The sequence below is a fragment of the Ursus arctos genome, unplaced genomic scaffold (genome assembly GCF_023065955.2).
Source record: "Ursus arctos isolate Adak ecotype North America unplaced genomic scaffold, UrsArc2.0 scaffold_3, whole genome shotgun sequence".
NCBI lineage: Eukaryota > Metazoa > Chordata > Mammalia > Carnivora > Ursidae > Ursus > Ursus arctos.
In genome coordinates this window covers 15,115,312-15,131,591 of record NW_026622985.1, presented here as the reverse complement: position 1 = coordinate 15,131,591, position 16,280 = coordinate 15,115,312, and the positions used below count along the sequence as shown (strand labels likewise).

At 40.5% G+C, this 16,280-nt stretch overlaps 1 protein-coding gene across 1 annotated transcript in view; it reads left to right on the top strand.

Moving 5' to 3' along the window:
- The window catches only part of NME8 (NME/NM23 family member 8), a 49,391-nt gene that overhangs the window by 14,797 nt on the left and 18,314 nt on the right, over positions 1 to 16,280 (top strand). The window contains exons 7-11 of the mRNA XM_057304481.1: positions 154 to 220; positions 1,312 to 1,385; positions 4,213 to 4,305; positions 5,405 to 5,589; positions 10,870 to 11,045. Coding sequence (XP_057160464.1) covers positions 154 to 220; positions 1,312 to 1,385; positions 4,213 to 4,305; positions 5,405 to 5,589; positions 10,870 to 11,045 — 595 coding nt within the window. The remainder of the gene's footprint in view (positions 1 to 153; positions 221 to 1,311; positions 1,386 to 4,212; positions 4,306 to 5,404; positions 5,590 to 10,869; positions 11,046 to 16,280) is intronic.

Below are 16,280 nucleotides of genomic sequence, written 5' to 3'. Positions count from 1 at the left end.
AAAGATGGGGAAAAGTAGTGTTAGATAAATGTTGGCAGTTTCCACTTCACCCTCTATCCCTTGGATTATAAATATGTATTAGAAACAAAATTTCTAAAAACTCTTTTCCTATCATGTTAAAATATAACTTTTATTTGCATTTCTCTTCCACAGTATCATGAAATTGTGTTTGTAGACCCAGATGCGGATGATGGTGGGGAAGCACCCAGTGAGAGCGTCGGTAGGTAAATTTCCTTCAGAGTCATGGCAAGGGATTTGTGTTCATGAATGTTAAGTAGAGCAGTAGTTGCAGGAGCAGACAGGCTGCTGGTGACCTCAATGTTATTGATAAGGGACTGGTAGGATAATACTAGACTCAGTTATTAACAAGGAAACTTTTTTGCTCCGCTTGCCTTCCCTTTGGTCTCTGTGCCTGCAGCCTTCAGAGGTTACCCAGGACCAGGGGTTCCTGTCCCCTGTGACTAACTGGACAGCAGCCTCCTCTTATTTCATCCTTCATCATCTTCTAAAACCTTGTGAAAATAATTTCTCCCTCAATGACCCACCTGCCCGTTTACTTTACAGTTAACAATTTCCCTCCTGGATTGTCTGTGTAGGGGTGTGCGTTGCACGTTCATACTTTGGAGGGCGCAGAAACAGCGTGCTCAGCGAGCTATCGTGCACTAAAAGCTCATCATAAGAATGTGCAGATAAATGTAGATAAATCTCTAGGTGGTGAAGTCCATCAATCTGTTGTGTTTGCTTGCACTGAAACTCTACTCATTAGCGATACTAGCTGGATGGATCATGGGTGTGATTTTATTTTTTATTTATTTATTTATTTTTTTAAATTTATTTATTCGACAGAGTTAGAGACAGCCAGCGAGAGAGGGAACACAAGCAGGGGGAGTGGGAGAGGAAGAAGCAGGCTCATAGCGGAGGAGCCTGATGTGGGGCTCGATCCCATAACGCCGGGATCACGCCCTGAGCTGAAGGCAGACGCTTAACCGCTGTGCCACCCAGGCGCCCCATGGGTGTGATTTTAACCAATGTGAGTTATATTAAAATAACTAGTGCCCACCTAACTTTTTTTCTTTTTTTTTGCCTGTGGACCACCAATTTTTGTGACTCTTTCTCCCGCATGCAAATGTAGGAACTGCACTTAGATTCTGAGGAGAAAACTCTTCGGTAGTTGGAATGCCGTAATAACAACAAACCTGTCGATGGACAAAAACTCACTGAACATTAATAATTTACATTTCTAATTGCCAGATCCTTCATTATCTAGACTTTGAGCCGAGAAAATGAAGTTCCCCTATTTTTTTCCCCTAGATCAACTCTACATTATTGCTATTATCAAACCCGATGCTGTGATTAGCAGAAAATCTCAAGAGATTAGACAAAATGTAAGTGATATTTCCCCACAATAAATTAATGGCAACATAACAACCTCTTAACTGTCAATTTGGAGACAAGCTTATCATTTAGAGTGAAGTGGAACATAACGAATTTCTGGTGCTAGGTGAAAGGCTTTGGAGAAAGCGTTTGGTGAAAGGCTTGGAATATTTTGTCTTGACAAAAGTTAGACCTACTCAAGCATCTTGATTTAAAGAACTCTGCTCTAGCAGCATCCAGTGTAAATGATAAAAATCACAGTTCTTATATTGGATCATAACAAATGTTCTCCCTGTTTGGTTACTAACAACGGAAACTTGTATGCTCACATTGGCTTGTTTTGTTTTCTGTATGTTGGGTCCTTTTTATTTTTTGTTTTTAGTTTTTTGCATTTTTAAAATTTTTTATTTAAATTTAATTTTAAATTTTAATTTATTTAAATTTATTTATTTAATTTATTTACTTATTTTTTATTATGATATGTTAGTCACCATACAGTACATCATTAGGTAGAGTAAAGGAAGCATTTAATGTTTCGCTTAAGAGCTAAAATAAATCTTGGTGAGAGGAAAACTGCATTCTAGTCCAAAGGTCAGCAGACTTTTCCTATAAAGGGCCAGAGAGTAACCGTTTCCAGGATTGTGGGGCATATGATCACTGTCACCACTTCCGAGCTCTGCCGTCACATTGAGAAAGTGGCCGGCGGTACTAGGTCAATCAATGGGCGTGGCCACTCTCCAATAAGCAGGTGGCAGGCCATATGTTGACTGCAGGCTGTACTTTGCTGACTCCGTAACAATGACTTTGTATACAATGGAATATTACTTAACCATCAGAAAGAACGGTTACCTAACATTTGCAGCAATATGGACGGGACTGGAGGAGATTATGCTAAGTGAAATAAGTCAAACAGAGAAAGACAATTACCATATGGTTTCACTCATTTATGGAACATAAGAAATAGCAGGGAGATTGGTAGGAGAAAGAAGGGAAGAATGAAGGGGGAGTAAACAGAAGGGGGAATGAACCACGAGAGACTATGGACTCTGGGAAACAAACTGAGGGTTTCAGAGGGAGGGAGGTGGGGGATTGGGATAGGCCGGTGATGGGTATTAAGGAGGGCACATGTTGCATGGAGCACTGGATGTTATACGCAAACAATGAATCATGGAACACTACATCAAAAACTAAGGATGTCCTGTATGGTGACTAACATAACGTAATAAAAAATTAAAAAAAAACAAAAACAAACAAAAAACCCCCAATGACTTTGTGTTGACACAGCAGCAGTAAATTGAAATTTGAAAGAATGCTGCCTGGGGAATAGAGGAGGTCACCTAGGGAGCTACCAGGAGGGGTTGGCCATCCCCTGATGAACTTCCCATCATGCACTTTCTTTAGCTACAGCAACATTATCACTGATTAAACTATGAGAAGGTCGATGGTCCATGGTCATGGGATGTATGATCTCTTCCATTTGTGCATTGATTTAATAATATCACTCTCTAAGGATAGCCCTTTTCTTCCAGATTTTGGTGCATACGTGGGGGGGTGGCATCAAAGTGTACCCCCATCCCCCACAGGTTACTTATACTTTATAAAGCTTAAAAAGTAATATCACATAGTAATGGTTTACTGTTCCTTATTCGAGTATGTTTTAATTAGCTAGGACAATAAGCTTTTCAGAGTTATATAGTTCTTTTAGTTGGGGCAATACTATTAATCATAAATTCATCTTGATTTTTTTGTTTTTTATTTTTTATTTATTTTATTTATTTTTAATTAAAAAACTTATTTGTATCATAGAAAATAACATTTCAGAGATGTAAATTCTGAGTATCTCCTAAATACCTCGCCTCTCTAGAATACGGTAAAGGGCTTATAGCAAACAGGACAAAAAAACTGAGAGAATGTTTTGAATAGAAAAAAATGAACACACTGCTAGGAAAACTTACCAAGTTTAAATAATGATTGCTTAGATTTTCCTTCTGTTGTCAGGCACTAAGTAATGTAACAAAGACATGATTTGAGTGTTTAGAAATTATTCAAATTGGGCTGTCAGGAGAGGTGTCAGAAATATGTAAGTAGTGTTCTGCCCTATCAAAGGACCAGCGGAACCAGTACAGTGTTTCCGTTCATAATAGAAGCAGAGGTACCTGGGCTGGATACTCCCATCAAACTGTAATTACTGAGTTGCTTTGAACCCGGATTATACTTTTATTACATTGTTTAGTACCTCATTATCCTTGGCATAATTTGCTTCAGACTTCTCTTTGTTACATTTTACTATGCTTGAATGACATGCAAACTGGATTTATCGTTAAAATAAGGTTGTTTTTTTTTTTAAGACAAAGTGTGGCTAAATCTTAAATTCTAACCTTCCCCATAGTTTGGATAGCTTTTTGCTGTGAAGTGTAAAATATACTAGATTATGAGTTACAGCCTTAACAAAGGAAAAGCCTTTTAAAAAATAACGTTAAACCAATTTTGAAGATACATGGTTAAAAGTGCTTATAAATGTATGTCTTTGTGAATGATCCAGAAAGCATGATATCGTCCCTTGGAATTTAGTTTTGGGGCAAGTCACTTAAATAATAGACATACTGCAGGGTCTCTGGTTCAAGCCTTGAGAACTTACAGACCAGGAGGCATGACAAGGGCCTTCTTTATGTGGTTCGGATACTCTTCAGACCTAGTGCCCTGTGGGTCGTGCTGAGGTCTTTATCTGAAATGTGTTCAAATCTGGTGGGTTTGTTAAACACAGGAAAGAAATGTCCTTGACTTGTCTTTCATGTGCTCCCCGCATGTCTGGATCCGCGTCCCTCTCTCTCCCCGAAGATTATCAAGGCAGGCTTTGTCATAGAGATCGAGGAGAAGAGAGCGCTCACTGAACGACAAGTCAGGGACTTCTATTATCGGATAGCAGACCAGGTAAGGAAGTTAGAAACAAACCACAAAAAGCTGCTGTGTTTTCAAATGCAGTGGATTCCTGTAAGTTTGGAACCCTCCTTTTAGAAAAGCAAATGAATAAGTCTGACCAGCCAGATAAGCTCCCATTGTCCCGTTGTCCCTGTTGGCGTCCAGATGATGGTAATGCCAAAGAAGGTAACGACGGGGAAGTCTCCAGTAGGAACAGTGGCTAGCTGAGCAAGAGCGGATGGTCCGGTTGTACTTTGTTGGAATGAAGCTCTGTTCAACCTACGTGCTCTCAGACTCCCTGCATCAGCCTCTGGAAGTGAATATCCAGGCCTTTCCTATAGATTTTATCCCAGGCTGAAGGCTCCTTGTCATAAGCCTCATGGGGCGCTTCAATCCTTTCATTACCTAAAGACCCACATCCCAAGCTATTTTCTCTTCTGCCTGGGGAGTATAAGAAAGGCAGTGGCTTGGGGGCCAGAAGACATAGCTTCTGGAAATCTCCTGCCCAGTCTGGTAGCCATCAGCTATGTGTGGCTATTTGAATTTAAATTCATGAAAATCAAATCAAGTAAATTGAGAGTCTCAGGTTGCACTGGCCACATTTCAAGGGCTCAGTAGCTGCCCGTGGCTATACGTGTTGGAGAGCCCAGAAGAATATGTTTGTCAACAGAGAAAGTTCTAGTGAACGGCACTATGTCAGCCGGCCGGAACGCTCAAACCGCCTCTCTTAGACCCAGGGAAAGGTTGGACCCGCTGCCTCGGCATCCCTTGGGAACTTTTGAGACGGTCCAATTCCATAGCCCCTCAACCTCCTGAGTCATGAACTCTGGGATTGGACTTTCCAAATCTGTGTTTTAAAAAGCCCGGCAGATGATTTGGAAGAATCCTGAAGTTTGAGGATGGTTATTAGACCACCTTTAAGATCAATCCCTGTGAGCTGCGAACTTCCATCCTTCAAATATGTGACTGTTCACCGCGGGCGGATCGAGCTCACACTCCCTTGCCTAGTGGTTGGGAAGGGGACGATGTTGCCGGAGTGGGAGAATGGCTGCCTTTTTAGTCTATCTATTTCAGAAGCCTGAAGTAAGCAATTTATCATCTTATTTTGTAGCCTGACTTTGAAGATTTTGTCCTTTTTATGACCGGTGGCCTGAGCCATGTTCTAGTCCTATCTCAGGGAACTGAGGAAGAGCCTGCCCTGGAAGAAACTGAGCCCAATCCTGAGACGGAAGCTAAAGGAATCTATGAGGATCACAGTCCTGGGGTCACAACTCCAATGATGAAGAAGAGGGACAGGTAGCTCGAGACCAGGAAACTTACCACTATACGTTGTGTTAGTAGGTAATGAAGTGGAACATCCAAGTAGCTCAAAATCTAAGAAAGCACATTTTTTGAAGATTTTATTTATTTATTAAAGAGAGAGAGAGAGAGCACAGAGGGAGAGGGAGAAGCAGACTCCCCGCTGAGCAGGGAGTCTGTTGTGGGACTCAATCCCAGGACGCTGGGATTAGGACCTGAGCCCAAGGCAGACTCTTAACCGACTGGGCCCCCAGGGGCCCCCGAGAACACACATTTTTATGTTGGAGCCACAAGTATTTCTTCTAGTCAATCTAAAAAACCATATATACAGCAAAGCTGGAATTTGCCTGAAAGTTTATGTCAAGAGGATTAGAAAGGGAAAAATGTGCCCTGTTTGTCTCCGAAAGCCGTACACCAGTCTGGCCTCCCAGCCTCGGGCCCCAGGGGTAGATTGGGAGCATGTGTAGTTCCTGCCAGGGCTCTCTCCTCTCCCGTCTCCCCACATGCACTCCCACCTGCCCTGTGTCCTACAGACATGGCGTGTACTCTCTCCCCTTGTTTACTTAAGGCAGTTAGGGGTTATAAGTTGCTAAGAACTAAATGGTGGTATATTTTCACTAATGGGTTTTTAAATATTTGAAAATGAGTAGAAGTACTAGACACAGTGTTGGTTTTACACACTGCCATTTGTGCCTTTTATTCCTTGGAAGACTCAGAAAGTCCAGTTGACCGCAAGAGTCATCAGGGCTATGCCAGAAACAAAGGTGGCTGAGCAGGACCCTGCCAAGAGGAGCCGAGTCCTGAGATTCCCTGACGTGTCTCTTCCCGATGGACAGCGTGTCTTCATTGCATTTTCTGGCAGGCCATCTCCAGAACTTTCCTTGTTGTCTTATTAATGTGTGTCGTGGCTTTTCTTGAGTGGCTGTATCTGCTGGTTCCTACTAGTGTCATACGTTTTAGGCAGCAGGGTGACCCTATGGTCATTAGTGCCAAGTTTTACGTGGGATCGAGGGGCTTATAGTTAAGTCAACTGCCGACAAAGGGCTTTGTGAACAGTAGTACTTCGTTTTACGGTGTTAAGGGGGAATGGTAGTCAGTGGTCAGAGGGGAGCTTTGGGTGGGGAGAGTTGCCCTCAGAAAGATACCAAACTTCATACCAGAACTTTCAAGCTATTAAAGTGTTCCGTGAAGCGCTCATTGACGCAGCTGGCGTAAGAGAAGTCAGCTTTCCGCTGTGCCTTGGTTTGGCTGAGTCTGCCTCACTTCGAAAAGCAGTCGTCTCCAGTCGTTGAATACCGACACAATAAGATGAACGGTTTAGGCCTTTGGCGGGGTGGGGGTGGAGTGAAATGTGTTCATCTTGCTTCGGAAAAGTCTGCAGTGTTTTCTTTCCGAACTTAGAGATTCCATGTGCCTTTGGCCCGTGTTTATCCTGAGCCGCGGCCATAGGCAGGCAGCGTGGAGGAGTGGGGAACATGTTTGTCTGGGAATCCGTTTTCACAGCTCGTGTTCTGGGGGCAGAGCGTAGCAGGTGCCGTGCACTCCTACTGCATCTTTTAAGTAAACCCAGAACCCAAAGGATCAAGGACAAAAGCTCTCATGAGTGATTTACACGTCTGTTCACTTTCTTTCTTTATGGCTACCTCTCCCCCACCCCAAAGCCTCCTCACCTTCCCCTCTGGGTGGTGGTGGGGCTGGTGGGTGAGGAAGGAAGGAAATTAAAAGCAGGGCAATTAGATTGGGAGCAGTAGGTGGCTCCTCCTGTGAACATGAGCGGAGCTCCGCTCCTTGGTCAGGATGATTGTCCCCACAGAGAAAAACTCACATGTGAACCCACATGGTCTGGGAGAACTTTCTGCATGTCAGCAGTAGCCCACTGGGCCCAGTGGCTGGCAGGGAGGAGGAACCAGGAAAACAGGACACAAGCATCCAGTTTTCATCCAGCTCCCAAATTTGTTCATGATGGTTTTTTATTACAAGTCTGTTGTCTGTTTGCATGTCTGTCTTCTTAATCAGCCTGTGTATTAAGAGCTCAAAGGTCAGAGTTGTTTATCTTTGCTTTCCAAGTCATTCTACAGAAGAGGAAGTTGTGGTTCTCTTAGCTACCTTGTTCAGAGTCAGATAAGTAGTTACTGGCAGTCTTCACTCACTCCCTCATTCATTCTTTTATGCATCCTTCCATTTACCTAGTATTTATTAAGGTCCTACTATGTGCCAAGTCCTGAGGATACAAAGATGGGAGGAAATGAAATGATCTCTAAGGTCCCTTTCAGCTCCAAATCTTTATGACTGAGTGAAGATGTTAGTTCCTACCTCCTATAATATATTGTATTTCTCTTTCCATACAAAGTGTCTATTCTATTCTTGGTAACCTATTTATGTCTGTACATGTCATAACGATAGAGAGCAAGTTTTTCTTTTATAAAACTCTCATTTAAATTGAAGATAGTAGATACAATTCCTAAAATAATCTTTAAAAGTGTTTCTGGGATCAGAGCAGTGTGCTCCCATCTCCAGACCTTTCTTGCCTCTCTGGAATCAAAAGGAACCTGTGCTCATAAGCATCTGGCCATAGGTGAGACCTGGAGTTCTGTTGGTCCAGAACTAAGGAGAAGGGAAGGACGGTGTGGTGCTTTCTCCACTGACAGCTTGGTCAGTGCCAGAGCTCAATCACAGGGGACGAGAACCCAGGGACAGCCACCAGTGTTGGGAAGAACAAACAGACTTGTGACTCCCCAGGGCCAGGTTGATACTGGCCTTCATTGGGCCTTCCTGACCCCGCCCCCACAAGCCCAAGATGGAGCTGAACAGGATTAACAAAATTGCCTGCCTTTGAGGACCAGCTCTGTGAGGGCTCTTACCATTTGTTCCCACAAGGGAATGACAGCCTCCTCACTTATAGCCCAGAGGCCATTTTTGCCTTTCAACTATAGGGTTTCCAACACCTAACATACCAAAATCCAGATGTAAGGCCCGGCAAATCAACCAAGAAAAAAGACTATCTACCTCAGGGACCCTAGCAGCCAGAGAAAGGAAGATCTACACAAAAGTCAAAACCATAAGCCCAGCAAAAAAGAACTGCTAGGGCTGGAAAAATCTTTAAGTAAACTAATAGTAATAGTACTACCAGTACTACTGCTTGAGATTCAAGTGCTATGCACACATAGAAAGAGACCTTCAAATCCGAACTAGAAAATTGTGATTCGAACTCTAAATTCAGTGGAGAATTGGACAGTGTGGTAGTCATTTGGGACTCGAATTAATGACTTGGAAAATCAGATGAAAGAAATAGCTTACAGTCTAGAAATAGAATGAGACAGACGTCGTGAGAGCAAGACAGTAAGCCATGTGGAGAATATACTGGGAAAGCCAATGTGCTAGTAAGAGAAATTCCATACAGAGAAGAAAGAACAGATGAACAAGCTATAATTCGAAGAAGAATAGGGAAAAAAATTCCCTGAAACGAAGAAATGCTTGCATCTGCCAGTTGAAGGGGCTTACAGTGGCCCAGCCTCGACCGATGTACTGAAACACAGACTCGGAAATATCCTGGGAAAGAACACTGTATGCCATTTCCAGAGAACAGGCAGTGATGTGTTCAGTACGTTGGAAACCCCAAGCAGATAATTTTCTTAACACCCCTCTCCTCTATATGATAATATTTTTAGTACTAATTATTGAACAAGGCAAATAATAATGGCCAGGAAAAAGCATAAATAGTGAAAACTGTCCTTTGTGAAACATATAAGCAAAAAAATAACAATAAATATTCTAATACCAAAAATGAAACAAGTGATAGGTTAATACTGTTCCGTTATACTAATGTGTTTTCTTAAAAAATTCATACATACGTATTTTAGTCTATCACAGAAATAAAGTGCAAATTTTGTTTGTAAGCCTTAAATTTTGAAGATTTGTCAATGGCATTCTCAAAATGGATCTTTACTGTATATTCATGTTTAATAGAGATACATAAAATTCCTATTTCACAATAAATTCCAGAAATTGCATTCTGCCAATAGCTTTGTCATTTTAGAATTGATTCTTACATGCGGAGTACAAGCTAGAGTACACTGTTTATTAAAGATAAGTAATAAAAATATGCCAACTTGAAGCCTACGCATATATTATTAAAATTTAACACTAACCACAGGAATTATTTAGAATGTAGACAAAAGATTTTTTTCAAGGAGGAGTAATTTATCACTAACATTGTTTAGAATCGCTGGTGCGTGGTGATGCTAAAAAATCAGCCCAACTTTTAGTTCAAAATTGGCTTAAGGGGCGCCTGGGTGGCTCAGATGGTTGGGCGTCTGCCTTCGGCTCAGGTCATGATCTCTAGGTCCTGGGATTGAGCCCCACATGGGGGTCCCAGCTGGCTCAGCAGGGAGCCTGCTTCTCCTCCTCTCTCTGCCCCTCCCCCTGCTTGTGTGCTCTCTGTTTCTCTCTGTCAAATGAATAAATGAAATCTGAAAAAAAATTAAATTGGTTTAAAATTTGTTAGAGACAGTGCATCCCCCAGTGATTTGCACTTTAAATGATCCCCTTCCACCAACTGCATGTTTGGCAGCAGCTGAGAACAAGTTCCTTACAAGGGAAAAATCTCCAACTGGCATGGAACTTGTCATCAGACCGCTGATGAGAGGAACAGCAGACCCCCTGGCTCTTAATGAAGCCAGGATATCCGTTACCGAGAAGCAAAGGAAGATGCTCAAGGACAGGCTTAGGAATATATCTCCTGAAAAATATTTGAGGGAAGCCTTGACCAAACAAGAAATGAAAAGAGACCCTTCAATATGAGGGGGAAAGGGGAAGGGAAACAGTTCTCCTCAGAGAGGAGAGAGGAAAGCTGAAATGAAGTATCAGTATTTTAAGATTCTTTTTCGAGTTTACAGAGCCTGATGTGGGGCTTGATCTCACAACTCTGAGATCATGACCTGAGCCAAAATCAAGAATCAGACACTTAACCCACTGATGAAGATACCCCAAGAAAAACATTTTTAACCGTATTTTATGTTGGTCTTCTTTATCCTCCCATGAAGTCAAGCATACATGATTTCATGTAATTGATTTTTGGATTGGTTCAACAAAAAGTTGAGTTAAATACATACTCTTTGATTTGACAGAAGAATGCAACTTATTGTCTATGACATTCAGTTTTTACTTGTTTTATTAAACCACAAAATATTTGTGAACTTATTACCAGTTTTAATTATCTGGCATGGTTATTAAGCTTCGGTTTATAATAATCTCAAATTATATTTTGGATTTCTACAGCTTACAAGAATATCTGGAAAGACAACATGTATCTCAGTTTTGTGATATTGAAGAGAATATAACTGATGTTAACCACTTTATTGATATGTTCTTCCCTGATTTTAAAAGTATGAAAAACCTCAAATTAGAAAAGATCCTGGCATTACTTCGACCAGCTCTCTTTCAAGAAAAGAAAGGTAAGAAATAAATACAAATACACCCTCGTATGTTTACATTAAAAGATATTTTAAAATTTAACATTGAAGAAAAAGCACCCATTTCTTCATGTATGATATTCAGAAGATTAAAATGAGGGGTGCCTGGCTGGCTCAGTCGGTGGACCGTGTGACTCTTGGTCTCAGGGTCGTGAGTTTGAGCCCCATTTTGGGAGTAGAGCTTACTTAAAAAAAAAAAAAATGAGAAAACATAAAGTGCCTGGGACCTAAAGGGTGCTAGTTATTTTTAACTTTTCCCCATATTCACATAGCAGAGAAACTATGACAGAGTAGGAATACAGACCATAAGTTCACACTATTGATTCTTTTTTATAGCTGGTATATGGAAATAAAATTGATATGTGTATATTGACCTTATATTCTTTGACTTGCTGAACGCACTTAGTTCTAGAAGCATTGGTGTAATTTCCTTGGGAATTTCTATGCAGACCAGGGTTTCTCAACTTCAGACCTACTTCCATTTGGGGCTAGATAATTCTTCCTAGAAAGAGGTATATCTGGGGCACCTGGTGGCTCAGTCAGTTAAGTGACCACTCTTGATTTTGACTCAGGTCATGACCTCAGGGTTTTGAGATTGAGCCCTGCCTCGGGATCTGTGCTGGACGTGGAGCCTGCTTAAGGTTCTCTTTCTCCCTCTGCCCTCCCCGCCCACCCCCCCCGCCGTCAAAAAAAGAGGTAGTATCATGTGCATTGTAAAATGTTTATAACATCCTCGGCCTCTACTCGCTAGATGACAATAGCATTGTCCACACCCCCAGTGTGACAAGCAAAAATATCTCCAGACATTGTCATATGTACCCTTGGAGGACAAATTGTCAGGCTGAGAGCTGGTGATGTAAACAATAAATATCAGCTGCAAATTGAGACAGTTTTACCTCTTTCTTTCAAGTTGGTATACCTTTTATTTCTTTTGCTTGCCTCATTGAACTGGCTAGAACTTCCTGTAGGAAGCTGATGAGGAAAAGTGACATGCTTGCTTTGTTCTTGACCTTGTAGCAAAAGCATTGTCTTTTTTTTTTTTTTAAGATTTTATTTATTTATTTGACACAGAGAGAGACAGCCAGCAAGAGAGGGAACACAAGCAGGGAGAGTGGGAGAGGAAGAAGCAGGCTCCCAGCAGAGGAGCCTGATGCGGGGCTCGATCCCACAATGCCGGGATCGTGCCCTGAGCCGAAGGCAGACGCTTAATGACTGCGCCACCCAGGCGCCCCAGCATTCAGTCTTTTAACATTAAGTACGATAATAGCTCTATAGACCTTTATTTAAATTTTTAAAAATCCGACCTATTTCTAGATTGGGGAGTTTTTTTAAAAATCATAAATAGATATTGTATTTTCTCATTTTTTTTCCATATCTACTGTTATGATTATGTTTTATTTTCTTGAGTTTGATAATATGGCAGTTGCTTTGACTTTTGAATATTGGACCCATCTTGCATCCCCAGATAAGCCACTTTGGTTATACATTGTTCTTTTTACATATATCTGGACTTACTATTTTGTTGCCTTTTGTGTCTATATTTATGAGAAATATTAGTTGTTTCCTTTTCTTGTAATGTCTTTATCTGGTTTTGGTGTCAGGGTAATGCAGGCCTTATAAAATGAGGTGAGAAGAAGGTACCCCTATGTCTCTGAAGAAATAGTGTATAATTCATATTACATCTTTCTTAAATGTTTATTAGAATTTACCAATGAAACTATCTGGGCCTAGAGTTTTCTTCTTTGGAATGTTTTAGTTTTGTATTGTTTGCCTTCTTAGACCTTTTAAGATATGGATATATTTTTTAAATGAATAGACCATATTTTAAAACGGTTTTAGATTTACAGAAAAATTAAGACTGATAGTAGTTTCCATATGCCTGTGCCCCCCAACAGTTTGTCCTGTTAACATCTTATATGATGGTGTTACATTTTTATAATTAATGAACCAGTATTGAAATGTTATTAACTAAAAAGTTCATAGTTTACAATAATGTTTGCTCTTTGTTTTGTACATTTTATGGGGTTTAACAAATGCCTAATTCATGTATCCCCTTTGCAGTATCTGACAGAATAGAATCACTGCCCTAAAAATCCCCTCTGCTTCCCCGACTCATCCCTCTCTTCCTCCCTCCTAACTCTTGGCAATCACTGATTTTTTTGCGGTGTCTATAGTTTGCTTTTCCTAGAATGTCATATAGTTGGAATCATAGAGTATGTAGCTTTTCAGACTGATTTCTTTCACTTGACAGTATGCATTTAAGGTTCCCCCGTGTCTTTCGTCGATATTTTCTGGATCGCTCGTTTTCTGTTAGCACTGAATAATTTTCCCATTGTGTGAATGTACTTAGGTTTATCCAGTTGCCTCTTGAAAGGCATCTTGGTTGCTTCCAGTGTTTAGTTACTATGGATAAAGATGCTATAGGCATTCATATGCAGTGTGTGTGTGTGTGTGTGTGTGTGTGTGTGTGTACATAAGTTTTCAGCTCGGTTGGCTAAATACCTAGGAGCATGATTACTGGATTGTAAAGTTAAACTATGTTTAGCTTTGTAAGAAACTGCCAAGATGCCTTTCGAAGTGGTTCTGTCATTTTCCATTCCAAACAGCGATGAATGAGAATTCCTGTTGCTCTACGTCCTCGTCAACATTTGGTATTTTAGACTTTTTTTTTCCTTTTCTACTAGCTATAGAATGCTATTTCATTGTCTTAATTTCCAGTTCCCTAATGACACATACTGAGCATCATCTCATATGCTAGCTTGCTTTCTGTACATCATCTTTGGCGAGGTGTCTCTTCAGATCTTATGCCCATTTCCTAATTGAGTTGTTTGTCTACTTATTATTGAGTTATAAGAGTTCTTTGTAAATTTCAAATATAATCCTTTATATAAATATGGTTTGCAAAAATGTTTCCAGGTTTTGGGCTCTGTGGTTTTTTTTTTTTTTTTTAGCAGTCTTTTTCACAGAAAAGTTTTTATTTTTAATATAGTCCAACTTACCAGTTTTTTGTTTTGGCTTCTTCTTTTGGTGTTGTATCTAAAAACTCATTTCCAAATCCAACGTCACCTAGATTTTCTCCTCTGTTATCTTCTAGAAAGTTCATAATTTTGTGTTTTAAATTTAGGTCCATAATCCTTTTGAGCTAATTTTTGTGAACGGGGTAAGGTCTGTCTGGAGTAATTTTTTTTGCCTCACTGCTCCAGCGCCGTTTGTTGAAAAGATGGTCGTTGCTCCCCGCATTGCCTTTGCTTATTTGTCATAGATCAGTTGAGTATATTTGTGTGGTTTTTTTTTCTGGGTTCTCTGTTATATTTCATGGATCTCTGTGTCTGTTTTTCACCAGTTCTATGCTGTCTTATTACTGTAGCTTTATATAGTAAGGTAGTATCAGTCCTCCAACGTGGTTCTTCTCCTTCAATATTGAGTTGACTATTCTGGGTCTTTTGCCATTCTTTATAAATTTTAGAATCAGTAGAACTGACATCTTAACAATATTGAGCCTTCCTATCCATGAACAATGCCTATGTTTACATTTATTTAAATCTCTGATCCCTTTAACCAGTTTTGTAGTTTTGTCTGTTTATCCATCCATCCATCCATCCATCCATCCATCCATCCATGTTTTTATTTAAATTCCAGTGAGTTAACATACAGTGTAATGTCAGTTTCAGGTGAATCAACACTTTCATACAGCACCTGGTGCTCATCGCAATAAGCACATTCCTTAATCTCCATCACCCATTGGTCCTACCCTCCCACCCTTCTCCCCTCTGGTAACCATCAGTCTGTTCTCTACAGTTAAGAGTCTGTTTCTTGGTTTGCCTCTCTAACCGCCCCCCCATGATCATTTGATTGTTTCTTAAATTCCACATATGGGTGAAATCATATGGTATTTGTCTTTCTCTGACTGACTATTCCTTATTTAGACCCTATATAGATTTTTTTTGGATTTCTACCCATGTATTTCATTTTTTGTGTGCTTGTGTAAATGAAATTGGTTTAAGTTTCAAATTCCAATGTTCATTGCTGGTATATAGGAAAGTAATTGACTTCTGTATATTAATTTTAACCTGCAGCTTTACTATAGTGGTCTCTTATTGTTTCCAGGAGTTTTGTTGTTACTGTTTCTTTGGGATTTTCCACATAGACATTGATTTCACCTGTCAACAAAGACAGTTTTATTTTCTCCTTCCAAATCTATATACTTTTATTTCCTTTTCCTGTGTTATTTCACTAGCTAGGTTTTCCAGGATGATGTCAGATAGGAGTGGCAAGAGGGGATATCATTGCCTTCTTTCCAGTCTTAGAGACAAAGCATCCAGTTTCTCTCCATTAAGTATGATGTTAGCAATAGGATTTTTGTACGTGTTCTTTAGTAAGTTGAGGAACCCTCTATTCCTAGTTTGCTGAGAGTTTTAATCATGAATGGTTGTTGGAGGGGTGCCTGGGTAGCTCAGTCAGTTAAGTGCCTGCCTTCTGCTCAGGTCATGATCCCAGGGACCTGGGATTGAGCCCCAGGGTGGGCTCCCTGCTCAGAGGGGAGTCTGCTTCTCCCTTTCCCTCTGCCTCTCCCCCTGCTTGTACTCTCTCTCTGTCAAATAAATAAATAAATAAATAAATAAATAAATAAAATCTTAAAACAATGAATGGTTGTTGGATTCATCTTATGCTTTTTCTGTATCTGTTGATAGGATCATATTATTTTTCTTCTTTAGTGTATTGATGTGCAAATTATGTTCATTGGTTTTCAAATGTTGAACCAGCCTTGTATGCCCGGAACAAATCCTGCTTTGCTGTAGTGTATACTTTTTTATACATTGTTAGATTTGATTGATAATATTTTGTTGAGATTTTTTTCCGTAGTTCATGAGACTGTCTTATGTGAGAGCTGGTGCCTATTTCTACTCCCCACCCTTTTCCAGCACTTCTAAGAATACTTGAAATATGCAACAGACACGTTCTGGCTAATCCATTTCCTAACACTCTTACTACCAAGTCCCTAGAAAAGAACATCCCATTGATAAGAAGTATCAAGCGTTAACTTCATAGATGATATATGAGAACGGAAACTGCTCTCTTCAGTATGAGTTGGTAGGTGGCTGTTGCCTCATTCCTATTGGGTAGAGACGTCAGAGGCATTTGCACTTGGGGCCTGACTGGCCTCTATTGGACACCGCCCCAGGCAGTCTTCCTGGTTCTTGCACATGCCCAGAAGCC